The 26,378-nt window shown below is 51.1% G+C and overlaps 1 protein-coding gene across 1 annotated transcript; it reads left to right on the forward strand.

The window, feature by feature from the left end:
* Positions 1 to 1,476: 1,476 nt before the first annotated feature.
* UNG (uracil DNA glycosylase) lies at positions 1,477 to 11,706 on the forward strand. Its single transcript, XM_019467206.2, has 7 exons — positions 1,477 to 1,660; positions 2,301 to 2,507; positions 3,095 to 3,190; positions 5,687 to 5,784; positions 6,453 to 6,541; positions 7,854 to 8,032; positions 10,650 to 11,706. The coding sequence occupies exons 1-7, from the start codon at positions 1,529 to 1,531 to the stop codon at positions 10,788 to 10,790; spliced, it is 942 nt and encodes a 313-aa protein (XP_019322751.2). The 5' UTR covers positions 1,477 to 1,528; the 3' UTR covers positions 10,791 to 11,706.
* Positions 11,707 to 26,378: the final 14,672 nt, after the last annotated feature.

The raw sequence follows: 26,378 nt of genomic DNA on the forward strand, positions 1-26,378 counted from the left end.
GCCTGTCTGTATGGTTTTGTCTTTTCCAGACTTTCTTAGGAAGGCTATACAATATACAGCCGTTTGGGTCTGGCCTTTCCTTTAGTCCAAAAGCTTTCAAGACGCACCCCTTGTTCGTATTGGTTGGTTGTTCCTTCTACTGCTAGGTAGCATTCTATTGTATGGATGCCCCACAGTCTGTTACCCACCCCCCACCCCCATGAGGCACGTTTTTACAAATGAAGTCACCGTATCCATTCACGCATGAACTTTTGTGTGAATGCAGATTTTAATTGCACTTGGGTGAACCGCAGGGGTGCGTGGTAAGCGTCTGGTTCACTTGATACGCAAGCTGCTGAACTGTTTCCCAAAGTGGCCGGAAGCGCAAATGAAGTTGAGTTAGGGGCTTCTCTCCTTACACACCGGGCTCCTTGCCCCAGGCGCTGGAACACAACAGCAGTCAGATAAAAGTCCCTGCCCCCAGCAGGGTTCAATTTGGGAGGTGGAGACCAACAAGGAAATAAACAAGTATAGACAGTGCAGAAGCTATAGAGTGACCAGCTAGAAAGTGGGGGAAGAGGAGGCCTTTCAGAGGAAGGGACCTCAGACCCAAAGCTTACCAGGTGGGGGGGGGGGGGGGCAGCGTGTGCAAGGCCGTACAGGCCAGGCAAGGGACAGGCTGGACTGTCCAGTGAATGTGAGAAAGCCAGATTCGGCCACCTCGCAGTAGTAGGGGCTCCCGTCCGAGCGGGGAAACAGCTCTACCAGCAGCGTAACAAGCTGGGGTTTATTCTAAAACCGATTTGAAAACTACAGGAGGATTTTACCTGGGGATTACCACGATTCATTTACATTTCAAAAGCAGCACTCTGGCGGCAAAGAGGGGAGCGGCCAGGATAGTAGCCAGGCGACGCACAGCGGCAGTTGAATCTGGGGTTTGTTTTGGAGATAGAGCCAAGAGGCCTGTTGATGGTTTGGACGCGGGGAGGGAGGGAGGGAACAAGAAGAATCGCAGGTGTATTGGGAAGAGTTTCTGGAATTTACTCTTCAAGACCTCAATTCCAGTCTCCCCCAAATCTTACAGGTTAGGCTAAACGCGGGACCGCACTAGGCCCTAGTTTAAGACCAGTAAAGTAGGTTGTGAAAACTGGGGCGTGCACCCGGACCTAAAGGCAAAACAAATTACTATTGTAATGTTAATTGCACCCCCACTACAACCCAGTGGGGCAGGTACTTCCAGCTCCTTTCCACTGCGGGGAGGTGAAGGGACGGGCCCCAAGGCAGAGGTGTGACTGCTGAGTACAATGAATGAAAGACTAAAACACCTAAGAAAACTCACCCTCCGGCCAGAGGCTTCCAAGCCCCACCAGGAGCCAGGGGCGTTGCTCCGCGGGCCCTCCGGCACATGCGCATTAGACCCCCACCGCCCCCTGCCCAGCCCCCCCCGATCGGAGCATGCGCGGGGCGTTTGGCGCCAATTTCGGACCGCTGCAGCCGGCGCATACCGCGGGTTCCCGGGCGGCGCGCGTTCACTCTCCCCGGCTCCGGGATGATTGGCCAGAAGACCCTCTACTCCTTCTTCTCCCCGAACCCCGCCGGGAAACGACGTACCCGCAGCCCCGAGCCGGCCGACCCAGGGGCCGGCGTGGCGGCGGTAGCTGAGGAGAGCGGGGATGCGGCGGTGAGGCGCGGCGGGGACCGGGCACCGGGAGCAAGGGACCGGGAGGAGGGACCGGGGTCCCGCCCGACCGAGGGGTAACAGGGATGCACCGCTGACCCGTTAACTTGGGTCCTAGTGTTCAAAGCCGCCTGCACGTGTTCAAAACAGCCCAGGCAGTTTTCTATCGGCGGCCATTCTGAGGGGCCAGCCAATGGGGATGGATCGCGGGGCCCACGGCGCCAATCAGACGCGAGGGGGCCGCCCCGCTCGGCCCGCCGTCCAATCGGAGAGGACACGGGGCGGGAGCCCGAAGGGGTTTTGCCGCGAAAAGACCACGTGGGGACGCGGGTGGCGGGTCCGAGGGGGCGGGGCTCCTGGGTCGCGGCCTCCCAGCCCTTGTACCCCTCCGGAGGTGTCGCGGGCCTTGCTTCCTGCCCCTCTGCCAGCCGCAGTTTGGTACGCAACCCAAAACTGGGGTCAGCGGCCTGCCTTCCCGGCTGGGCTCCCTCACTCCGATTTTGCTGCGACTTGCCCCCTGGCGGCTGCGTCCCCGCGGATGGGCGTGCTGCTCAATGGGCCCTGGGGATGGGGGCGGCAGCTGCGGGCGCCCGGGCGCGGCCCGCTGCGGCTCGTGACCAGCCTGCGCGGGGATCGCTTGCAGGCCAGCCCTGCCAAGAAGGCCCGGGCGGGACAGGAGGACCCCGGCACGCCCCCCACCTCGCCGCTGAGCCCCGAACAGTTGGTCCGCATCCAGAGGAACAAGGCCGCCGCCCTGCTCAGGCTCGCCGCGCGCAACGTGCCCGTGGGTTTCGGTGAGAGTTGGAAGAAGCACCTCAGCGCCGAGTTCGGGAAACCGTATTTCATAAAGGTAAGCCTGGAGGCTGCGGGGCCCTTTGTGTTGCTCGTACAACTTGCCGAGTCCGCGTTTGTAGAATATTGCTTCCGCGTTTGTAGGATATTGCTTCCGTAGGCTTCCGTATTCCCTCCTTTAACGTCCTTGTGAGCTACGAAAGTAAAATACACCCATGGTGTTTTGCATTTGCACGCCTTAAGAGCTTACTGTAAGATGATCGGGGTCTTTGTTAACCATTCAGTTGGTCTGCTCTCCAGGGAAGAGCTGCGTGGTAAAATCGCAAACCCCTGACTGCGCTGACACCCGGTTCAACCTTTACAAAAAGAGGGGAGGGGGGTTGGCACCAAGAGGAAGTCAAAGCAGCCAGGCCCATCAACTCTGACCCAGTCGAAACAGAGGGGAAGGGTACTGACTTTGGAGTGGGACATCCTCGGTGACCCGCAAGTACAGTTGTTCCTTGCTGTTTTTCAAAAGAATTTGGATATAAAACACGGCGAGGAGCTAGGTGGTGCTTCTGTTAGCTTACATTGGAAGTTTTCTTAATGAATTCTCGTGCTTTCCGGTGAGAATCTGATTTTAAATCTAATTTGCCTTTACCTCAGCTCATGGGATTTGTTGCAGAAGAAAGAAAACATTACACCGTGTACCCACCCCCACACCAAGTCTTCACCTGGACGCAAATGTGTGACATAAGACATGTAAGTACAAGTTGTCAGTGAGTTTTAGTAAAAGGGGGGGAGGGTGAGAATCCAGTAGTTATTTGTGAATGGCCCTGGAGTTAAGGCACTGTCCGTCATTGAGTGATAAATGCTGAAATGGTGAGTTTTGGGCTGGCTGTTTTGTAGCCTGTTAACTTTCTAACTTTTAGCATGTGCCACCAAGGCAGCAAAAAAGAAAAAATTATACGTAGACTTTGGGTCTGTGTGCTCTAATTTTTTGGATTTTATTTAATCCTGAAAGCAGCTCCATGCCAGCATCACATCTTATTGTGGTGGCGGTGAGGAAACTGAGGCAGGAAGCGGTTAGGTCTTTTTCAGTTGGTTATTGTCCATCCACCTTGACCTGCAGGTCAGTACTCTCTTTGTCTGACCACACTGTCTTTCATAGGTGATGTTTCAAGCTCTTCCGGCCTCAGCAATTCTGCTGCCCTTTTAACAGACCCCTTTGCTCTGGTTCATTCCGTGCAACATCTACTGACTGGCTTGGTCTGGTCACTTCAGTCTCCTGCTCAGAAGCTTGTTTATGGCTTCATACTGTACGAACGACAGAAGCTGAACATGAAAATAGCCGTGGCCTACTGCCCGGCCTGTCCTCCACCCCCAACCCTCTTGCTTCAGAGTTGGACAGTGTGACAAGAATCCTCTCTTCTGTCTTTTGAAAAACTCGATGAGATCCATCTATGGCACCTCCTGGAAGCCTGTTACCCACTGCCTTTGTGATCTGGGCTTCCTCTCCAGTACATTTAGTGTCTCTTCATGCTGGAGTACTCTCTACACCCAGCTCGGGGCTTGAGATTTTATATTTTGTTCTTATCCTGTTCCCTTCCCCGTCTTGTAAGCCAAGGGCAGGAATGTGTGATTTGGTAAATCCTGTCTCTGTTAAATCTCGTAGAAATGAGATTAGGTGAATAACCCATTTAGATAAGGCTGTCACACCTAATATTTAGCAGACTTGACAGTTTTTCACTTTAAAATGTTTTTTTTTTTTTCAACGTTTTTTATTTATTTTTGGGACAGAGAGAGACAGAGCATGAACGGGGGAGGGGCAGAGAGAGAGGGAGACACAGAATCGGAAACAGGCTCCAGGCTCCGAGCCATCAGCCCAGAGCCTGACGCGGGGCTCAAACTCACGGACCGCGAGATCGTGACCTGGCTGAAGTCGGACGCTTAACCGACTGAGCCATCCAGGCGCCCCAACAGTTTTTCACTTTAGAGCGAGAGCTTTGAATAGAGCTCCCGGTTTTCTAAAGTTAAAGAAACCAAGTCCTGTTTAATTCAGTACGAGTTTGTGCCTTGTTTGAACAGTGAGTCCTGTTTTGAATGCCAGTGACCACTGTCAACAGGAAAAGGAGAACGTGACAGTTCTGTGGATCAGGTGGCTCAGGGAGTTGTCTTGACAGACGGGGAGGTTTAGTGACTCCTTCGGGGTCGTCCCTTATCCAGGACCGGAACCGAAGGCTTCCCTGCTGGGACCGGCTGCTTCACGAGGGAGAATATGCTGAGGACGGAGTGCACACCAATGGGAGGAGCAGGGGGGTCCTCAGAAACTTCCCGATGTCTGAAGGTTGGGTTGTGAAGGATGCGGTGTATGTTAGGCACAAGAGAAGCTTCTGAGAAGGAACAGCAGGGCCAGAAACATGAGAATGAGGAGGTGGGCCGGCACCGGATCGAACCGACTAGCTGTATTTTAATACTGCCTGTGACAGTGACCTCACTACTTGAAATTGCATGTTGCCACCTGCTCCAGCACCTTTGACCTTCTTCTGTTCCATCCCTCGGGATATGGGGGAACAGGCCTCTTCCTGTGTTGCTGGTAGGGAATTTGAATTGCCTCCCCTCATTGAAAAGCAATTTGTAAAATACACCTGTCCTGGGACCAGCGCCTCCGCTCTTCTGAATCTGTTCCATACGTAGAGAAACAGTGTATAAGGATACACATATTAGGGTGTTTGCTGCAGTATTTTTCTTGTGACAGAAAAAACTTAGGAAACAAGCCAACTACTTATTAGTGGCTGAGTGCTTTGGGGATTGGAGGACGCGTAAAAGGCACGATGTAGGGTGATGGCTACAATAACCCCAATTGTATAGGTCACTTTACAACGTTGACTCAGGAGGGGATAAGGAAGAGCAGGAGGCCCCGAACCACTCTGTGTGTTTCTGGATGGTTGTACTTGTGCCAAGGGCACGTTTTTTGAAATTTGAAAAACGAAGGGGATGAGAAAGACCTGAACCTGTTTTCACACACTTGCGTCAGAGAAGGAGTGGGGCCGTGCAGCAGGGTGACTGAGTGAAGGCTAACTTGATAATGGAAAGTAATGGTGCCGGGTCACCCTCTCCCTTCTGGGGCTTCTTAGTTGGGTTGGAGAGCCGCCTGTCTCCTCATCACGGTCCTTTGTACAGGTTATCAGGCAGGCAGGTGTTCGTGTAAACTGCCTATGCGACAGTATTTACTCTCTTGCCACCTGGTGTTCACAGGTGAAGGTTGTCATCCTGGGACAGGATCCATATCACGGACCCAATCAAGCCCACGGTCTCTGCTTTAGTGTTCAAAGACCCATTCCACCTCCACCCAGGTACGATTGCTTCACAGATGGCTCGGGTCCAAGTGTGATTACTTTCAGGTGTGTGCTTTGTGGATCATACATGCACTTGGGAGACTTCCAATAGCCATTGGAGTAGGATTTCTCCATCTTGGTACTGTCAACATCAGGGGTTGGGTCTTTTTATGGGAGAGGTGAAGGGTGTTTAGTAGTGGCTTCTACCCGCTGCCGCCCCCCCCCCCCACCCCCCCCCCCCCCCCGCAGAACTAGAGGTGCTGGTAAAATGGCAGTGATGGATGTCTTTGGACAGTGCCCGAAGTCCCCTGGGGTGCAAAAATGACCCCTGATTAAAAACCACTGCTTTGGAGAATTTGACGTATAAAATGTAAGAACATAACAAATACACAAAGATCTAAAACTAGAAGCATTAATTGGGAGGGAGGTTGTAACTCCTGGGCTGATTTACTTAAGTCATCCAAAGTGCTATTCCTTAAATTCAAGCCTAAACCAAAGGAAAGGTCTTTGGCAAGGTTACCGGTCAGAGGAGTGTGATGCTTCCTCACGAATCCGCCGGGTCCGTTCGGCCCTCCCCCTGCACGGGCTGGGGTGCAGGCTGGAATCCACATGTATGTTGGAGGCTACTGGATTCTCGGAATTGTGCTCGAGATCTGTTTTTTGTTTTTCTCCTGGCTTACTTTCAGTTTGGAAAACATTTATAGAGAGCTGTCTACAGACATAGATGGTTTTGTTCATCCTGGTCACGGAGATTTATCCGGGTGGGCCAAACAAGGTAAGCCACCTACCTGGCTGCTAGATGTGTCCTGGATGGATTTCAGCACAGTCTTCCCTTGTCCTGCACTGCTTGCTTATGTTTATAAAAGAACACAGCACTGGAACATTCTCACAGACTGACTGCATTTATACAAGTCAAAATATGTGTCTCCTCTTTATCCTCCAGCCAGTGTTTTCTTTCGTGTTTTAACTGTAATTTGAAAGAGAGAAGTTTGTTCTTTCTTGTTATTTATTTTTAAGTAATCTCTACACCCAACTAGGGGCTTGAACTCACAACCCCAAGATCAAAGTTGCACGCTCCACCGACTGAGCCGGCCAGGTGCCCTTTGTAATTAATGTTTTATATTTGCTAACTTTGACCACTTGGGAGGTGACCTTACCTTTCTCATTTCAGCACTCGGGTTGTGTTTTTTCTCTGTTGAATACCATTTACAGGACTTTTTCTTTCTTCCTTTCCTTTCTTTTCTTTTTCTTTTCTTTTCTTTTTCTTTTCTTCCTTTTCCTTTTCTTCCTTTCATTGGTTCTTTTCTTTCTTTCTTTTCTTTCTTTCTTGCCTAAACGTTTATTTTTGAGAGAGAATGAGAGCACAAGCTGGGAGCAGAGGATCCGAAGCAGGCTCTGTGCTGGCCACAGAAACCTCGATGCAGGGCTCCAACTTGTGAATCGTGAGGTCATAATCTGAGCCAAAATAGAACACTTAACCAACTGAACCAAGCAGACAGCCGGCCGGACTTTCTTCCTTCCTCCCTTTCTAACAAATAAACTATAACCAGATAAGGAAAGAATATTTACCATCTGATTCTTTTTTCTTTCTCTTATTATTTTTTAATTTTTTAATGTCTATTTATTTTTGAGAGAGAGACCTAGCATAAGCAGGAGAGGGCAGAGAGACACAGACTCTGAAACAGGCTCCAGGCTCTGAGCTGTTAGCACAGAGCCCGACGTGGGGCTTGAACTCACAAGCCTTGAGATCGTGACCTGAGCCGAAGTTGGAGGCTCAACCAACTGAGCCACCCAGGCGCCTCACTTGGGATAGACAGATGTTTGAAACAACCCTGATGACTGATGAAAGGCACGTTCACTGTTACAAACTTAGAAGATGTTGAAATTGCAGAGGTGAAAATAAAATGCTCTCTGGTCTTGCCCGGAGGTGCCCAGCAGTCCTGTTGCATTGCTTTCTTTGGGAGCCGGTTTCAGACAGCTGTTCTGGACCCCGACACGGGAACGGTTCCACGGGCACAGCCCCTGTTGTCAGGTGTCTGGGCTGGCTCGTTTGTCTTTTCACCCGTTTCTTTGCTGTGTGTCTGTAGGTGTTCTCTTACTCAACGCAGTCCTCACCGTCCGGGCACATCAGGCTAATTCGCATAAGGAGAGAGGATGGGAGGAGTTTACGGATGCGGTCGTGTCCTGGCTAAATCACAACTCCAGCGGCCTCGTCTTCCTGCTCTGGGGCTCTTACGCTCAGAAGAAAGGCAGTGCCATCGATAGGGTATGGTTGTTGTGTTTTGTCTTTTAAACACTTTAAGCCAGTTGAGAAAATCTTAGGAATTTTCCGTTGTGTGGTCTTGGAAAACCCCATGTCCTAAGGTGAAGCTTATTCTCCCTAAAGACTTAAGAGTTAGGGTCAGGTTTGCCATTGAAAATTAAGCAAAATTCAGACGAATTACAAGAATGATGACTTGTGTGAGAGGAAAGCACCGGGCCAACTTCTGATTCAGTAGCGTTAGTAACGCGGGCGTGGACCTGCCACATACGTAGAATGATGCGGGCACCGTCCGGTGCAAGCGATGCAGTAAGTGGCCAGTAAGGCCAAGGACCCCGCGACCACCGAGCCGCCCGCCCTCGGCTTCCCCCCACCTGCTCCTTCTCTGCTCTTCTCCCTCTGTTTCCAGAAGGAGCAGCGTACCTGGTGCCGAGATTAAAAGCCAGACGCCATCCTTGAATCTCTCCTTGCCCTCCTGGCCTTAAATCCTGTCCCCTTGCCTCCCCTGATGCCAGTCCTCCTCCCGCTCACCGTTGACGGTGCCACCAAAGGCTTTCTGTTTCTGGGGTCTACTCCCCGCGCCTTTACGTGACCGGCAACCGAGTAGGAGCCACGCGAAGGCGCTTCTCTCTCTACAGAGGGTCTATGTCAAGGAAGCAGACGTTTTCAGGTGTTGTGAGGCAGCGCATAATAAAATCTGGCATGAGTGAACTAACTGCTGAGATCTGATTCTCTAGGCAAGTAGGAAGTGTCCGTGCGAGCCGTCTCCATCTCTGCCTTGGGGAGACTGAAGGGCCGCGTGGCTCTTCGTGTTTTAATCTTTATTATCGACAATGGTCCGGTTGGACGGGAGGCGCTTGTAAAAGCTTGGTCATTAGAAGCAAGTTGCGGGTCCAGCCCAGTGGCTTCCCGAGCGCCGGGTCTGTCTGTCCCGGCTGCCGCGAGGCACATCACATTCGGAGCTTCCGGAGTTAACGCTCTCCTTTCCTCAGCCGGCCTCGCTGAACCTGCTCCCGCGTTCTCCCCAAGGGTGGAGGGTACCTCCGGGCACTTGTCCAAACAGAAGTCCCATCCCGCACTGTCCCTCCCCCCTCCCCATCCCGCAGGTGTCAGGCCTTCAGAGCCTTTCCCCTGCTCTCAGATGCCTCCCCACCTAACTGTCTGTGCCTGGCCCAGGCCCTCACCTGATCTTGCCAGAGTGTCCCATGGAGTCCCCCCGTGGAAGGCCTTGCCTTGGGTGGGGTCTTGAGCACGAGCACGCCCCGGGCTGCCTCTCAGCCGCAGCTCCCACCTTCTCCACTCCCCCCCCCTCCCCCCACCTCTTCCCTGTGTCCCGCTTCCCTGCCTGCCTTTGAATATCGTGCCTCCTCGGTCCAGAGACTTCCTTCAGAGCCCAGCATGGCTCACATTTTCAGGGCCAGGCTAGTAAGCACTTAACCTGCGTTACCTGTCAGGCTGCATCAAGACCCACGGGCCTTCTTTGTCCCTGCACGGCATCTCCACAAGTCGGGCACTCTTCTTCCCCGTTTACAGATGAAGACTGACGTGCGGGCTGGACTCCTTGACTTCTCTGGGGCCACACGACACGGCAGTCAGAACTTGAACCCAGGCCATCTGGCTCCCGGCTCCGTGTTTTTTTGTTTTGTTTTTATATAAGTAATATTTACCCCCAATGTGGGGCTTGACCCCCCGACCCTGCCATCGGGGGTCGCGTGCTCTTCTGACTGAGCCAGCCAGGTGCCCCTTCAGGCTCTGGTTCTTAACCACACTGCGCCGCCTGGCTTTAATGATGGCCCCTCCCGGATGGAGGTGTTTGAAGGCAGGGATGTTGTGAAAACACTTGTGAAGTAGCATTTATTTATTTTTAATATTTTTATTTTTGCCGGAGCGTGAATGGGGGAGGGGCAGAGAGAGGAGGGGCAGAGGATCTGAAGCGGGCTGGGTGCTGACAGCAGAAAGCCTGATGCCGGGGACTGAACTCAGGAACCATGAGATCGTGACCCGAGCCAAAGTTGGATGCTCAACCCACTGAGCGCCCCAGGTGCCCCGAGGTTTTTATTTACATACAGAAAAGAAGCAAGAAAACAAACGTCCCTGGTCTTCCTGCTCCATTAACTAGAGTTGACATTTAAAAAATCAAAGTGTTCTGTTTTTGTTGACAGTTCAGGTAATACAGGAAAGTGTAAAATAGAAAGTAGATAAATGCCTTCCACTATTTCTTTTCCCTAAAGGAACTATAGTGTCTTAGATATTTTCCCAAAAAAACGTTTTTGTGTAATTATCCCTTTTTTTCTTCTACTTGCGATATTTAGGTCTTTCCACAACAGCCCACTAGCTCAACCTTGTTCTTCTGATATCCTCGTGGTGTCCCCTTGTAAGAAGTTCAGGGAAGTGTTTGCAGCCAGTTGCCTAACCCTGGGTTTATGATGTGAGGTCTTTCCTGACCCAAGCCGTGGAACCTCATGCCTGCATCTCCACGTGGGTCTATGCCCGGTGGGGTCCGTTGGCAAACGCATTCTTAGCAGTGGGATCGCTAGATCCTAAGATACGGGCACTTGACCGCTGCGTAGGCGGTGCCTCCGGTCCCAGACGTGCCGACTTTGATTCTCTCGTTCTCTTTCAGAAACGTCACCACGTGCTGCAGACCGCTCACCCCTCCCCGTTGTCGGTGTACAGAGGGTTCTTTGGATGTAGACACTTCTCTAAAACCAATGAGTTGCTGCAGAAGTCTGGCAAGGAGCCCATCAACTGGAAGGATCTGTGACCCTAAACTGGGGAGGCTGTCCCTGGGCCGGCTTTTAGAAGCTGCTAGTGAAGTTACTCGCCAAGAGTGGCAGCAAAGGCTCTACTCTGGGACCTCATGTCTGTCTTTGCAACACGCCTTTGGACTAAAATATACCTTCACGGTATTTGGGGGGAGAGAGGCGGTCAAATACTCCAGACCACCGCTCTCTGTGTCACTTTTATGGTAAAAGGGGACAGGAAACAGAAGCACCTTGTGGTACAGCCAGCTGTTACTTTAGTTGGACTTTAGGTTGTAGTGTTGGGTGTGTTTATTTAGCAAGGCCCTCCTTTGCCCAGCTTGGCTTCCCGTTCTTGGCCAAGTACACTGCTCCCCGCATCCTTCTGAGAGCCCCGAGGCCCCTCCTTGCAGGAAGCGGGACATTTTGCAAGTGCCCAGAAATTTGGGGCTGAAAGTTCTTGAGGACTGATCTCTGAGTGAGCCTTCAACAGATCGGGAGAGGGAAGTGAACTGGGGCTTGTTTTCTAGTTACTCTATGGGTGTTCCTAGGAATAAACAGTGGAAGTTGAACTGGAAGAAAGAGAAAGGGGAGTTATTTTTTTTTTTATTTTTTTATTTTTTAAAGAGGAAATGCTTTTCTTCTCTGGAGTATCTCGAGTTGGGGGATTTCAGGAAGCACAGAGTGCCAATTGCTGTTTTTTTATGGACTGAAATCACATGGGGATTTTTTTTTTCAACACTGGTGAATTTTGCTGTTTTAAAAATACTTCTGCAGATGTATATATATATTTTTTAATCCTTTGTCGGGGAGACTGTCTTTTGTTAGGTCTGTACCTCCATCCTCCATCCTGTTAGAGATGCCGTTGCTGTGTTAGTTGGGGGAAAGGGGGCGTTAACTCCAAGTGAGCTTGGCAATAAAAAGATAGTTGAAGTTTCACTCCGTGCCCAGTGCTCTTTCTGTCAGCTCCCTCTGGCCGGGTGCGCTCGGCTGCCCCGCAGCAACCTTTGTGGGCAGGAAGTGCTGCCCCCCCCCCCCAACCCTTCCGCCCAGCCCCTCGGATGGAGCCGCCCACCTCTCCAGGCCTGGTAAGCCCTGGGCGGGTTCCCGGGAGGGTCACTGACCGCCGGGCCTCACCCCAGCCGGGAGATGGCGATGGGGCCGTAGGTACGCGGTCAGGAACTGCGGAGACCCTAAAGAGGCCGAGTGGGGCCGGAAAAGCGTTTCTCCGGGGATCGTGGCTGCGAGTCCTGCCAAGCCTTGGGACAGCGCAAGGGGAGCTCCCCCGCCCCCATCCCGTTAGTGTTTGCAGACTCTTCCCTGGGACTCTGGACTGGAGGTGTGAGGCTAGGGCGCTAGGAAGAAGCCCTGATGGCCCGCTGACCTGCCAGCACTTGGCTGGGAGTCGGGGTGGAGGGTGGACCCTCACGTTCAAAGCCTGGACTCCCCTGGTGTCTGATGAAGAAGGAAGCCAGAAGTACACGGAAGGGCCTGGTTAACACGTGCTAGTATTTAAGTGGGCGAGAACGCGTCCAGTGCTCACGGCCCCACCTCTCTGCGCAGGGATCTGGAAACCTTTTGCTCGAGAACATTGCTTCCCATCTAGGCCTTCGTTTTCTAAACGTTTCAGAAGGAGGGTATGTGATCCCACACTGCCATGGGCAAGCAGGCTTTCAACAGAAGGAAGATCCAGAACCAAGATGCATTCTCAGTTTGCCCTCTGGTAACTTGGGGTGGGGGGGGGCGGCTCCCTTATCCAAGTGAGGAATGACGAGGTGATATTTCTACATCAGTTAGGCTTTGATGCTTGGCTCCCGACACAATGCTGTCCATAGGGGAGAGGCGGTGAACTCTGGGTTACGGTAAATCATTCAAAAAGTGAACTCCTTTGCTTTTTCTTGTTTAATAGTGAGCCTTAGACATCTAGTGATACTTTAAACAGAACACAGAGCTGTGGGTTCAGTGGTTTATGACCGCCCCTCCCCCAAAGGAAATGCAAATTTGATCACTGGTTTCTGGAGTGGTCGTTATCCTTCACGTTTTGGGATTTGCTATGATCACAGCACTAGGTTTGCAGAAATGGATAAAAGGCAATCTTGGCCTTTTAGGTCAGGGGTCAGCATACTTTTTCTATATAAAGGGTCAGGTAGTCCGTATTCTAGGGTCTGCCCTGGTTCCGTCCGTGAGAACCACTCCACTCTCTTCTGCAGACAAAGCAGCCATGTGGTAAATGTAAATGAGCAGGTGTGGCTGTTTTCCAATAAAGCTTCCCGGACACTGAAATTGGAGCTGAATATGATTTGCACGTGTCACGAAATCTTGATTTTTTTTTTCCCCCCCCTTGAGCATTTAACATGTAAAGACCGCTCTTAGTTTGACTGCCATAGGGAAACAGGTCGAGGACACCTGTCCTAGGAACTCCCACTCAGATGTCTGCAGTGGCAGTGCCCATCTGTGGCATCCTGCCACCGGTCAGTTCTGCGTGGCTCACCGTGGGAACAGGTGAGAACCCGGCCAGAATGGTTCTGTCTCCCTTCTCAGGCAAGGGGAAGAGTATTTGTTGAGAGCTTTTGGAAACCGGGAAGTCCGCAATGCAAAATGACCTGGGAACCCCGAGTTGTAAACTAATTATGTGAAAGTCACTATCTGAACAGAGTCCAGCAGGGCAAAGTCAAGAGAATGTGGGTTTTTTTTTTTTGTTTTGTTTTTGCTTTTTTAGACATGTTGTTAAGATGCTCCCATTATTACATGGGACATTCTGTCCATCTTAAAATTTGCTTTCTGCTTCAGTTTGCACCTAGTATAAAAAAGTAGAGTTTCGGACTTGGGGAAGCAAACAGTTCAGTGTTTGGCAGAAAAGCAGACTTTTCATCCTTGTCAAACCTTCGAGATGTACAAGGGAGAACAGGTAGGAGGCTCTGGGCTACTTCAGAGGGTCCTGGCATGTTGATTGGTGGTGACGCATGCTGAGAAAAGTCTGGAACTTCAGTGGCCTCTCTTCCTACTTAGAGTCCTTCTGACACTTTGAATCTGAGTCTCACAACCTGAGGTCAGACCAGGAGTTCGATACTTTGCAGTCTTTGCTACTCAGTTGTATATTTCCTGTGTCTTCCTGTCCCTCTCAGCTAGTGGCTTTTGTGGTCCGGGGGGTGGTATCCACAGGCTTCAAACAAGCCCTTTGTATGCCTTAAGACTCCCCATGGATGCTTACCTGTGCGACGCAGGCAGACTGGGTCTGAGGACCCAGAAGAGGTCCCTGGGGACCAGCCAAGAGGGTTCTTGGCAAGATGGAAATCAAACGTGAGCCCGCAGGAAGCGAGAGCAGAGACCGAGGGAGCATCTGGCAAGACTTGGGAAGGAAGAGCATGAAGTCTCGTCTTTGCCTGGGGCCTGGGGTTTTTACTGAGGATTGTGGTCTGGTGCGCGTGTCCCTCCGGGCATCTGGGGACCGGTCAGAACCAGGACAGGGTCCAGGTGTCCCTCATAAATCACTTATTCCTTGGAGCCAGGGGGTCTTGGCATCGATGTCCAACACGAGCGGTCTGGAATGTGTGCATGAAGGCTTCACCCGGTCCCGCCTGAGAGGTTCTCTGTCGTGCTGGAAGACTCCAGAGATATCATTAACTCCCTGTCCCTTGCAAGGAGGACATACATGAAGCCATGGATAGGGTGGGGGTGCAGGTCCTAACGAGAATAGAAGCCGGAAAAGAAGTAAGGGGGGAAAAAAACCCAGCTTTTTCTTTCATGGGGTCCATTTCATTTCCCTGTCTCCTGGGGAAACAAAAACATGAATGCCAGGCCCGCTCCCAGAAATTGTGATTTAAGTGGTTCTTGGGGTGAAAAGGAGATATGGGCGTTTTTATGAAGGGTCAGGTTTGCAGCAGCTTCTTTGACCAGATGCCCTGTGTTCTGTATGTTACGGAACCAGGCTGGAACGCTGGCGGAAAAACCAAGCGGCCCTCGGAGATCTTGGTGGATTGCAGATTGGTTTTACGCCGGCGGGCTCAGAGGAGACTGTTTCTCCAAAGGTCTGAGCCCGGAATGCCAGTGGGGAGGGTAATTTATAGCCAACAGCCTCCATATCTGGGGGCGGTTTGCGATGCACAGCAAACAAAGGAAGAAGAAACCGGAGGAGGCGTCTCTAAGCTAGAGAGACCAGAGTTTGTTTTAGTCCCATCAGCCATCTTTAGCGTAATTTATCCACTTCTCCAACATTGACGCCATGTGGTCACTTCATTTTTTTTTCTTTTCGGCAGATAATAGGATTTTCTGCATGTAAGAGGTATTTGAAGGAATCTATTTTTTCTATTATGTTGGGTAGGAAAAGTTTATGAACGATTGGTTTCCAGCCAACCATTCAGCTTCTGGAAATTACTTGTGGCCGTAGAGAGAGAGTGTCAGAGGATAGCTGAGGCACCAGAACCGAGTTCCCCATGTGTGTGTGAGTAGGGGTAGCAAGGAACTTTTCTAGTCTCTTTGGAAGTGAGGAGTTTCATTAGAAAGACGTTGCTCGGTGCCTGTCACGAACAAGCCACTATGCTAGAAGCTCGGTGTTTGTCGTTTGATTTCACTTTTCCCAGCCACGTGGTAAAGTACCTGGATGGACAAATAGACTCAGCCATTTGCCTAGAGCCACAGGTAACGGAGCTAGGATTCGAACCCACGGCAGCCCGATTTCAAAGCCGCGTCGTCTTGCCACTGTTTACACTCTGCCCAGATCACGGTTATCGGCTGTCATCAGGGAGGACTTCCAAATGGAGTTTACAGAACGTCCTGGAGTCACGGCTCTCCCAGGAAAAAACCAGGATGTGTCCGGAGTCTGAAATGTGCCTCTTTGAAAATTTTGCACGAGCTACCCTCTAGTGAAGTCATTGGGATCGATAACCGAAGCCCCATGGTGCAGGGGCTGCGGTCTGGGGAGGACTGCAGGCGGGCAGGCAGCGTGCCAAGCCCCTGACCGGCATTGTTTCGCCCTCCGCTCCTATAAAACGTAGGTGGGGCTGGCCCGGCTTACAGCTGACGGTGCCCAGGCTTCCAGAGGACAGGCACAAAGTGGCTTCCCGCTTACGAGTCCGGGGGGGAAAGTTCCAAGAAGTCCACCGTTTGCCCACTTTTCCTTCTTGGAAAACAAGCCCACAGAGGAAGTCTCTCTGGCTGCCCCTGTCCCCCTGCCATTTAAACTGTTCTGCAGAAGTTCGGGTTCTGGCGGGTTTTTCCACTTGCTCCTCCTGGTTTACTGAGATCAGGCCCACCAAGCTGCTGTTCCCCTTCCCTCTTGTCAGAGCACAACGCCCTTCCGTGTGGCCTCTGCCTTACCGGCTCTGGTTTGGACCTGGGGGTGACCTTTGTCCTACATGCCCGCAGCCCTCCCCTCCTCGCGGAACATTCCGTAACAGCCTGTGCCGGGTTTCCCGTCTTCCCTGCCGGGCCCTAGCAAGAGCCAGCTGACCCAGCTGTTGGGGTGTTTGGGTTTTTTTTTCCTCCCTGAGCGTGAGTGGCATTTTCGTTCGGAAGGTTTTACCAAATCTTTATCTGGGGAAAGAAGCCTGGTGGTCCTTTGACAGCAGTTGTGCGAACCCATTGGAGCTTTCGCTGCAGGCTGGCTCCAGAAGCCCTTTCTCAAACACCCCACAACCCGTGTGCAATTAATTTCCTGCATGTCTCAGGAGGGCCGGGATGACTTTGTCCGTATTGCTTACGACAACTTGGACTTTAGATGCCCCATCTTGGGCTTTAGATGGCTTAGATACGTAACAATTGTGAAACCCAGCGAGGGCTGGGATTGAAGGGTGGCCGGCAGGGTCCCTCCCGGAGTGGCAGGGGGCCACACGAGTGGTTTGGTGCGAGATCTTGCCCCACTTCACCTGGGCTGTTACTGGTCTTCAGTGCCTTGAAGGTTAAGTGCTCCGGGGATCATTTTTAAACGGCAGAGGCCAGTTCCTCTGAAAGTGACGCTTACAGTCACGGTGGTGAGCAGCTAGCTGGCTTAGAGTCAGGCACACGGCAGACAAGGAACCCGGAAAATGCAACCCCGAGCGCGTAATTGGGAGGACACGGGAAAGGCGGAGGGACAGGGGGTAAGTGAGCTCACCCCTCCGTGGGGTCACTGACCATAAAGCCGGCGCCCACGTGGATGGGGGTTTCACGCGCGGCGAGCTGAGCCCCTGTGCAGGAGTGTGCATGCGGGCTTTCCAGAGGGGGACGGTCACTCCTGTTTACCGGGACCTGATGTGAGGGTTGGAAGTGTAACAGATCAAGGAGAAGAGCCTCTCTCTGCTTCTAAAATGGTTATGTTGTTGGGAATCTCTGCGTGAACTCTTCCATCCGTTCCACAAACCGAAACGGTAGGGTTAGGTTTGGGCTTAGGTTTACTGAAAAGGTAGTTCTGTGATTTTTGTTGTTGTTGTTGTTGTTGTTTTGGGGGTTTTTTTGCCCTCAAGACTCCTGTCCTTAAGGAAAACCATTCGGTTTCTCACAGGTGTCCAATCTCTCAAACTATTATTATTATGTATATTTTTAAGTGTATTCTGAAGGGGGGGCGCCTGGGTGGCTCAGTTGGTTAAGCATCTGACTTCAGCTCAGGTCACGATCTCACAGTTGTGAGTTCGAGTCCCATGTCGGGCTCTGCACCGACAGCTCGGAGCCTGGGGCCTGCTTGGGAGTCTCTCTCTCCCTCTCTTTGTCCCTACCTTACTTCTGCACTCTCTCAAAATAAATAAAATTAAAAGAAAGAAAGCATACTCCAAGAGTCAAGCATTTATAGTGGTCCCACATTGCTAGAAAGATGTTATGTTATTTTTAAAAAAAAATTTTAATGTTTATTTTTGAAAGAGAGACAGAGCATGAACGGGGGAGGGGCAGAGAGAGAGAGAGAGAGAGACACACAGAATCCAAAGCAGGCTCTAGGCTCTGAGCTGTCAGCACAGAGCCCGACGCAGGGTTCAGACTCACAAACCATGAGATCATGACCTGAGCCGATGTCAGACTTAACTGACTGAGCCACCCAGGCGCCCCTAGGCATCATTTTTTTTTTTTAAGGGCTCTAGGGAGTAAAAGTCAAGTGGCACAGAGTAAAAAGGTCTCCCTGCACCACCACCCTTCCATCTGCCCCTCTTCCCTGCTGGGAGCCACTATGCACAGTTTGGTATAAAACTTCCCATATAGTTTCCTAAAGACCTATTTTGTGCCTTCACCTCGTACACAATTATCTCTCAGTGATGATGATGATTACTCTAACATCAGTGGGCTTCCATAGAAGTTGGGTGACCAACCGTCAACATTGGCCCAGGCCTGAGGGGGAGCTCCTGGGAAGCCAGTCCTTCCAGTTAAAAACTGCAAAGTAGAGACATTGTTTTATAAATGGCTTTTGCCTTCTGACAGTGTCTTGGGAGATGAAGATACGACTTTACTGACTCGGGTTTTAAATGGAAAGACTCAGCCCATCCTCGGTCATGTGACCGGACGTGCCGACCTCCTCAGTTGGAGGAAGCCATTTTCTTTCCTCTGGCAACCATCCCCTTGTTCTCTGTACTTATTGACCTGATTCTGCTCTTGATTTATTCGTATTTTTAGATTCTACTTAGGCGTGAAATCGTACGGTATTTCTCTTTCTTGGTCCGACATATGTCGCTTAGCACAATACCCCCCAGCTCCATCCCTGTTGTCGCAAATGGCAAGACTTCATTCTCTATGGCTGAGTAATATTCTGTTGTGTGTGTGCACATATATGTATATATTCCCACCTTCTTTATCCATTTGTCTGTTGACGGACACCCAGGTTGCTCCCGTATCTTGGCTGTTGTAAATAATGCTGCAGTGTATACAGAGCTGCGTGTATCTTTTCAAATCAGTGTCTTTGTTTTCCTTGGGAAAATGCTTAGTAGTGCAATTGCTGGGTCGTAGGGTAGTTCTATTTTTAATTTTTTGAGGAAACTCCATGCTGTTTTCCAGAGCGGCTGCACCCGTTGGCATTCCCACCAACAATGCAAAAGAGATCCTCTTTCTCCGCATCCTCGCCAACATCTTTTGTTGGCTGAGTTGTTAATGTTAGCCATTCTGACAGGTGTGAGGTGATGTGGTTTCCGCGCGCATTTCCCTGATGATGAGTGACGTTGAGCATCTTTTCATGTGTCTGTCGGCCATCTGTACCCTTCTTTGGAAAAAAATCTCTGTTCGGGTCCTCTCCTCATTTTTAAAATCAGGTTTTTTTTTTTTTTTTTTTTCACGTTGAGTTGTACAAGTCCTTGACGCATTTTGGATACTCTATCACTTACAAATATCTTCTCCCATTCAGTAAGTTTTTTGTTTGCTTGTTTTGCTGATAGTTCGCTGTACAAAGGCTTTTTATTTTGATATAGTCCCAATAGTTTCTTTTATGCAAAGGAGTTCTTTTTGCCCCTGCTCAGGTGCCGGGTAAGCTCTGGTTTATCACCTTTAAATCTGAGACATAAATTAAAGTATTACATGAGATACTTGATCTTTAGGGGGCAATAGAAATTTTAATCTTTTCAAATGGAGGCTCCCTCAAAGTCTTGTCCCTGTGTAAACTTTGGGATACCTTAATCTAAAGTCTCCTCTGAGTTTTGACTCCAGGATCTTTAGAGAAGCACGCATCGGCGCCCCTGGAAGCATGGTCAGAAATCTTGCATTTTATCTGAAAACTTCATGCACGTTTCACGTTCTATTCTTTTTTTTTTTTTTAATGTTTTTATTTATTTTTGAGACAGAGAGAGACAGCATGAATGGGGGAGGGGCAGAGAGAGAGGGAGACACAGAATCGGAAGCAGGCTCCAGGCTCCGAGCTGTCAGCCCAGAGCCCGACGTGGGGCTCGAACTCACGGACCGCGAGATCGTGACCTGAGCCGAAGTCGGACGCTTAACCAGCTGAGCCATCCAGGCGCCCCTCACATTCTATTCTAAGAGATCTCTTTGTTATAATAATAGTAAACTTCCTGCCATAGAGTAAGAGGATTCTCCAGGAAGATAGGCCATGTTTGTTTATTCAGGGCCCCTCCTGCTGGACAACGTGGGCTGGGCACCACAGGGAACCCAAGGTTACTGCGTGGTTGGCACGCGTCAAGTGTTGAATTACGCTCAAGGACGATCTTAGGATGGAGTCCCTGTTTACTCCATTCCTCAAACCAGGAAACCAACGTTTGGAGAATTCCCGTGACTGGCTCGGGGCAATCAGATGACAAATGGCAGAGTCCATTTGGCTCACCCAGATGATCCCCATGCCAGAAGCGCTGCTTTCTGGATGTCCCTGGGCCACTCAGCGTACCTTAGCTCCCTTCCCTGCACTGGGGCCCCGGGAAACAGCCTCGCTCTTCAGGTAGCCCTGGGATTGTGCCACTCTTGTTGGGCTCACTGGAGCACCACCTTCCCAAATCAAATCAAATCAAATCAAATCAAATCAAATCAAATCAGGCCAAATCATGGGCGAGAGTGATATTCCCGGTACACATTCTCCTTTCTATTTGGAAGTAAATGGGTCTCTGGCTCCAGTAGTAACTTGAATAATTAGCTGTTGGAAATGCTCCTCTTAGCAGACCTTCCTTCCACGTTATGAGGAAGGCCGGGGCCTGGTTTTTCCACATTCCCAACACACTGGGAGTTTGGGGGCCCTCCCATTTAGAGGAATAACCCACATATGGAGGAAGAGGGGCTCTGGTTCGGGAAACATTGGGCTGCCTGTGGGGAGCCCAAACCCTTTCCAGCGGGACTTCTCAGAGCCCTGAATATACTAACCTGCGGTGGCAGTCTCCAAAATGTGACTCTGGGACCTGGCAGCGATGGGGACCGTCTTTCAGGGCCGGTGTCCCACAGCCACCTCTTGAGAAGCACGGAACCGTTTCATTTCTTGCCCTTCTCAATTTTCCTTCGGAGTCCCGGAAGTATGATCCTGCAACGGATCAGGGTCACCGGCTTGAGCTCTTGTGCAGGGTTCCAAGGTGTGTGTGTGTGTGTGTGTGTGTGTGTGTGTGTGTGGTCAGAGTTCAGGCTCTCAGGGAGATCTGCCAGCAGGCAATTGCACTAACTCAACCGTGGGGGGAGGTGGTGGTGGGCGTAGGGGGAGCGTGAAGAAAACGCACAGACCCCGCAGGACGGCTCAGGTCCAGCTCTGCCACTCCATGGTGGGGCCTTGGGCAACAGATGCCCCCTGTGCCTCGTCTCTTCATTGGCAAAACCGGGAGCACATACTTCCTAGAACCTTCGTGGACACGTGAAGGAACGACAAACCTGAAGCGCACGGCTTAAGACCTGGTGTCCAGTAAGTGCCCGACAAACGTTAGGCTGTATTATCGTTAAGCAATTTCCTTGGCTCGTTGGACGATCGCTTACGCCTCGCACTGTATCTGCCCTCGGTTTCCAAAAGAGCCCTGTGTCCAGAGTCATTTTTTTCTAACTCTCGCTTGCTGGGGAAAGGGGTCAGAGAGCCTGTATCGGGAGTTATTGCGAAATTCGAACAGGTCTGGGTTTTAGGCCCCGCCTTCCCTCACAGGGTTTACTTTCTAGTGGGGAAGACAGGGGTGCGTGTAAAAGTGACCTCACACATAACTACACCCAGGGCGCATGCAGAGGGAGAGGACAGGGAGCCATGAGGGCATCGAGCAGGAGCCTGGCGTCCAGTGCAGGATGCGGTGGGGATTCAGCCGCCTGTCCAGGTGGTTGCCCGATGCCTGACCTTGACACCCACACCCTTGAGACTCGTCGGGGCAGGAGGACCCTCCAGGGAGGCAGGAAGCACGGCCCAGACACTGAGACGGACCTGAGCTAGGTGGAGGCATCGATGCATCCCGTGGGTTTACCCTTCTGGGTGCTAGGCGCTGCACTGCAGAGCCGGGGACAGGCCACAGCCAGCCCTCGTCCCGACGAAGCTTACATTCCACGGAGGGGTATGAGTGAGCATATCAGCATAGCGTCAGCTCACAGGGACGCATAGTGTCAGCTCAGCATATGGTAAGCGACACGAAGGAAAGGGACGGGTCATTGAGAATAAGACCCGTGGGTGTCAGGGTGGGTCTGGAGTGGGAACATTGAAGCAAAGACAGAAAAAGGGGCAAGAGATAACTATGCCAGGGAGCAGTGGTGGGAAAGAACATTCCAGAACACGGGCCCACAAGCATGGGCTGAACAGGGACCAATGGCCAGAGAGTGGGCCGGGGCCAGATCCCCAGGGCCATGTGGACCACAAAGGAGTATGATGAAGGAGCCACTGAGAATGTGAAATTCAGTTCAGCTGCTCACTGCCAGAGTGACTTTGGGCAAGTTTAACTTCTTGAGCCCTGAGATTCCTTTTCATTTAAAAACAAAACAAAAGGCTGCTCATGATACTCATCTCACAGAGTAGAATGAGATCATGATTATAAAACGCTTCGTACAGAGCCTGGCACACAGGAAGTACTATACAAATCTTAACTATCGGTGCTAATATACAGGTTTTAATCAGTAGACAGGGTGCCTTGCATTTTGTGGGGTATATTTTTTAACTTTTTGCTATAGAAAAAAGTTAACTTTTTTTTAATGTTTACTTGGAGAGTGAGAGAGAGAGAGAGAGCACATGTGCACTGGAGCGGGCAAGGGACGGAGACAGAGAATATCCCAAGCAGGCTCCACACCACCAGCACAGAGCCCGACGCGGGGCTCGAACCCATGAACCGCGAGATCATGACCTGAGCTGATACCAAGAGTTGGACGCTGGGGTGCCTGGATGGCTCAGTCGGTCGAGCGACTGACTTTGGCTCAGATCATGAGCTCACGGTTTGTGAGTTCGAGCAACCCGCATCGGGCGCTGTGCTGACAGCTCGGAGCCTGGAGCCCGCTTCGGATTCTGTGTCTCCCTCTCTCTCTGCCCCTCCCCTGCTCATGCTCTGTCTCTCTCTGTCTCAAAAATAAATAAAAACATTAAAAAAAAATTTCAAACCCACAACAAAGTTGAAATAACAGTAGAGCGAACACCCACTGCATTCCGCATCAGTTCCAGACATCGGTACCTTCTCCCCCTGAGTACTTCGGCATACTTCCCTTTAACTAGAGTTTGGAGGCGGGGGGGGGGGGGGGGGGGGAGGGTGTTGGAGTTGTTCAAGCAAATCTCAGAGCCGGATAAATACTTTAGTAGGTATCTCTAAAAGAGAGGCGGACTTTTTCAAAACCATTGCCATGATTGTTTCCAACACAGTTAACGGTGTTTCCCTAACCTAGTCCCCAGTTTGCGCTCGGTGCCCTCTGACTGTGTCAGAGAAGTCTTTGAACAGTTGTCCTGTTCCAATCAGGACCCACAAAAGGTCCTCTTAGGTCTCTCTTCGTCTGTAATAACCGCCCCCCTCCTTTATTGAGTGCCAGTTACTTACTGAGGAAAACAGGTCGTTTGTCCCATAGAACTTCCCACATCCTGATTACGCATCTCTCAAGCATCAATTTAACATGTCTCTCTGTCCCTATACATAAGTACATAGGTGTAGAGGCTTGAATCAATTCGGGTCCAAATCCTTGGTCCAAGACCACTTCACAGGTGGTGCCGTTCCCTTTCTTGCTTTCTTCCTTCCTTTCTTTTTTTTTAAATATTTTTCAGGAGAGCGTGAGCGAGGGAGGGGCAGAAAGAAGGGGACAGAGGATCTGAAGCGGGTTCTGTGCTGACAGGCTGACAGCAGTGAGCCTGACGTGGGGCTCGAACTCATGAGCCTCGAGATCATGACCTGAGCCAAAGTCGGACGCTCAACCGACCGAGCCGCCCAGGCGCCCCCGCTGTTGGCTTTCTATTGTGTCACGTGAAGAAGAACCTAACGTTGGGTTATCCCACCTTCAGTGATGCTCACTCATCAGTGAGCGTGGGAACATTATTAGCCTGACCCCCGTTGCGAAGTCCTCGCCAGCCTTTCACTGAATAGTTCACAAGCCATGGGCGATCCGAGCCCAGGTCAACATTATTTCCTTACTGGCTGCAAATGTGGCTTCCTACTTCCCTCCATCCCGGTTCCCTTCTTAGCTGTCATTGTTCTGTCATGGACAAGTTTCACCCACCGTCTGGCAACCCCGAAGTACAGGAAAGGCAGAATAAATGCTCGATTGTGTCCTTTTTTTTTTTTTTTTTTTTTGTAAGTCAATTTCAGAGTCATGAGTGCTACCATTGGGAGTTCCCCAGGTGTCTGTGAGGTTTTGTTTTGAGGAACATTAGGACCGTATGATTTTTGAAACTGCTTTGACATATTTCAGTCCACTGCCGTGATCACCGTTTTACGGGCCCAGGTATCTTATCTTTGGCAGAGCAAGCCGCTACCGGGTCCTCGCGTTCAGGCAGGACAGGAAGTTACAGTTCATTTCTGTACATTTCTGCCCCAGCTCTGGAATGAGCCGTTCATTTCCCCAATAGTCATGCTTCCTTTTAAGGCGAAATATACTTAGAAATCACAATGTGGGGGGCACCTGGGTGGCTCAGTTGATTAGGCGTCGGACTCTTGATTTTGGCACCAGTCGTGATCTTGAGGTTTGTGGGTTCAAGCCCCACATCAGGGTCTGCACTGGTGGCATGGAGCATGCTTGGAATTCGCTCTCTCCCTCTCTCCCACTGCCCCTCCTCTGCTCATGCTCTCTCTCAAAAATAAATAAAGTTAAAAAAATCATAATCTGGGACAAGAAATGGTTTACAAGTTCCTCTTGGCTTCTCTGTGCATTATGGACTAGGGTCAGGGAGCTGGGTCAGGAGACTTATGCAGTGGTTCAAATAAGTGTCAGCAGTGGCTTGACCTTGATCTCAGGTCAAAGCCGGGTGCATCATGGAGAGTGATTAGAACGCTCTTCATTTGTGTTGTTTATATTAGCTCACTTAAACCCCACCAGATCTCTCTGAGGAAGTCATTCTTATCATCCCTGTTGAACACACGAGAAAGTCAAGGCTCAGAGAGGTGAGGGAATTTGCCGAAGGTCACACAGGAAATAAAGAGCAGAAATAGAACCTGGAGTTAGCAACTCCAGATTCTGTAATCCAACCGGTACACAAGGTCTTTTTTTTTTTTTTAATTTTTTTTTTAACGTTTATTTATTTTTGAGACAGAGAGAGACAGAGCATGAACGGGGGAGGGGCAGAGAGAGAGGGAGACACAGAATCGGAAGCAGGCTCCAGGCTCTGAGCCATCAGCCCAGAGCCTGACACGGGGCTCAAACTCCCAGACCGCGAGATCGTGACCTGAGCTGAAGTCGGCCGCTTAACCGACTGAGCCACCCAGGCACCCCGACAAGGTCTTAATTTAACTTAATTAACTAACCTAGATTAGTTTCTGGCACAAAACGTGATCTGTCAGCGAGGCTGGCCTGCTTGTGCTTGTCAACTGGGATTCTGGCGAGGCTCCCGAGGGCCTGGGCCACCCTGCAGACCCTCTCCCTGCCCGGAGAGGTTTGAGGAACCTTAAAATGGCCCTCGAGACTGCTCCTGGTGCCCTCTATCCACACAACCTATAAGTTCTTCTGAGCCCGTCTTCTCATTACTTAGTCTTTACAGGAGCCCTCGCGAGGTTGGCGTTACTCAAAACTGAAAAACTGAGGTCCAAAGATTCCAATATGGAACCGACGCTGCGGAGTTTCCCAGCTGCTGACGGTGCCGAGGCCTCTGATTCTGTGTCTAGAGCGGTTTTCGCTTTGACTTCTGGAAGGGACAGGACAGGGGAGAGGTTGCTCCTTTTTAGAGAAGCAAATCACCCATGTGGGGTTCTCTTGATTCCTCCCGACATTTGCAACCAGATTTCCAAAGCTGGTGGGAGGCGCTGGGCCGGTCTTGAAGGAGAGCAGCCGTCCCCAGAAGGTCAAGTTGACTCAGGTTGGGAGGAGTCACGTCACACTGTCGTTAAGGCAGGATGGTGCCGCGGCCCCGCCTGGGCACTAGGCGTGGGGGAGGCCTCAGCCAGCAGAGCCAACTGGGGGAGGAGATACCCACCACGTTCAACATCAAGGAGAAGCCTTGCACAAAGCCCGCTGGTCTCCAAGGCAGGGGCCGCTCGGCACCTAAGTAGCAACACTAATGAGGAAAAGAACTACAAGAATGACAGCAGCCGCTCCTGATCGCACGCTTTGTTAATGCCGAGCTAAGCAATCAACCTACGGGAGTTCATTGAATTGCCCTTTGGGGCGCTGGGGTTATTGTCCCCATTTTACGGATGGGAAAACTGATTTTCCAGCCCAGGCAGGCAGACCACGGAGGCTGTTCTCAGCTCTTAGCCCTGTAGCTCCCCGCTGCTCCAAGAAGGAGGCGGGCCCCGGCCACCTTTGCAGGTGGAATTCTATCCTCTCTATTCCTTCTGGACCCGGGATTTTGTCTCCTTCCATCATCCACTCATTCATCAGCAGGTATTTCCTGAGCACCAGCCAGGTGTGGCTGCTGGCTCCAGGAGACGCGGAGCAGACAGCACAGGAAGGAGGGGCCCTCCCAGGCAGGGTTTAAAATCTCACGGCACATCTAGGAGAAGCCCTTGCTGTGCCACTAAAAAAAAAAAAAAGAAAGAAAGAAAAGAAGAAAAAAAAAAAGCACACAACTTGGTCTTGCAGGTAAGGATGTTTCTGGAAGGAGGTGTGACATTGCCAGGCAAAGGGGCTGATGCAGGAAGGCGGAGGAAGTGTGTCGG

Source organism: Panthera pardus, unplaced genomic scaffold, assembly GCF_024362965.1.
Source record: "Panthera pardus isolate Hobbes unplaced genomic scaffold, ASM2436296v1 HiC_scaffold_15, whole genome shotgun sequence".
Lineage (NCBI taxonomy): Eukaryota > Metazoa > Chordata > Mammalia > Carnivora > Felidae > Panthera > Panthera pardus.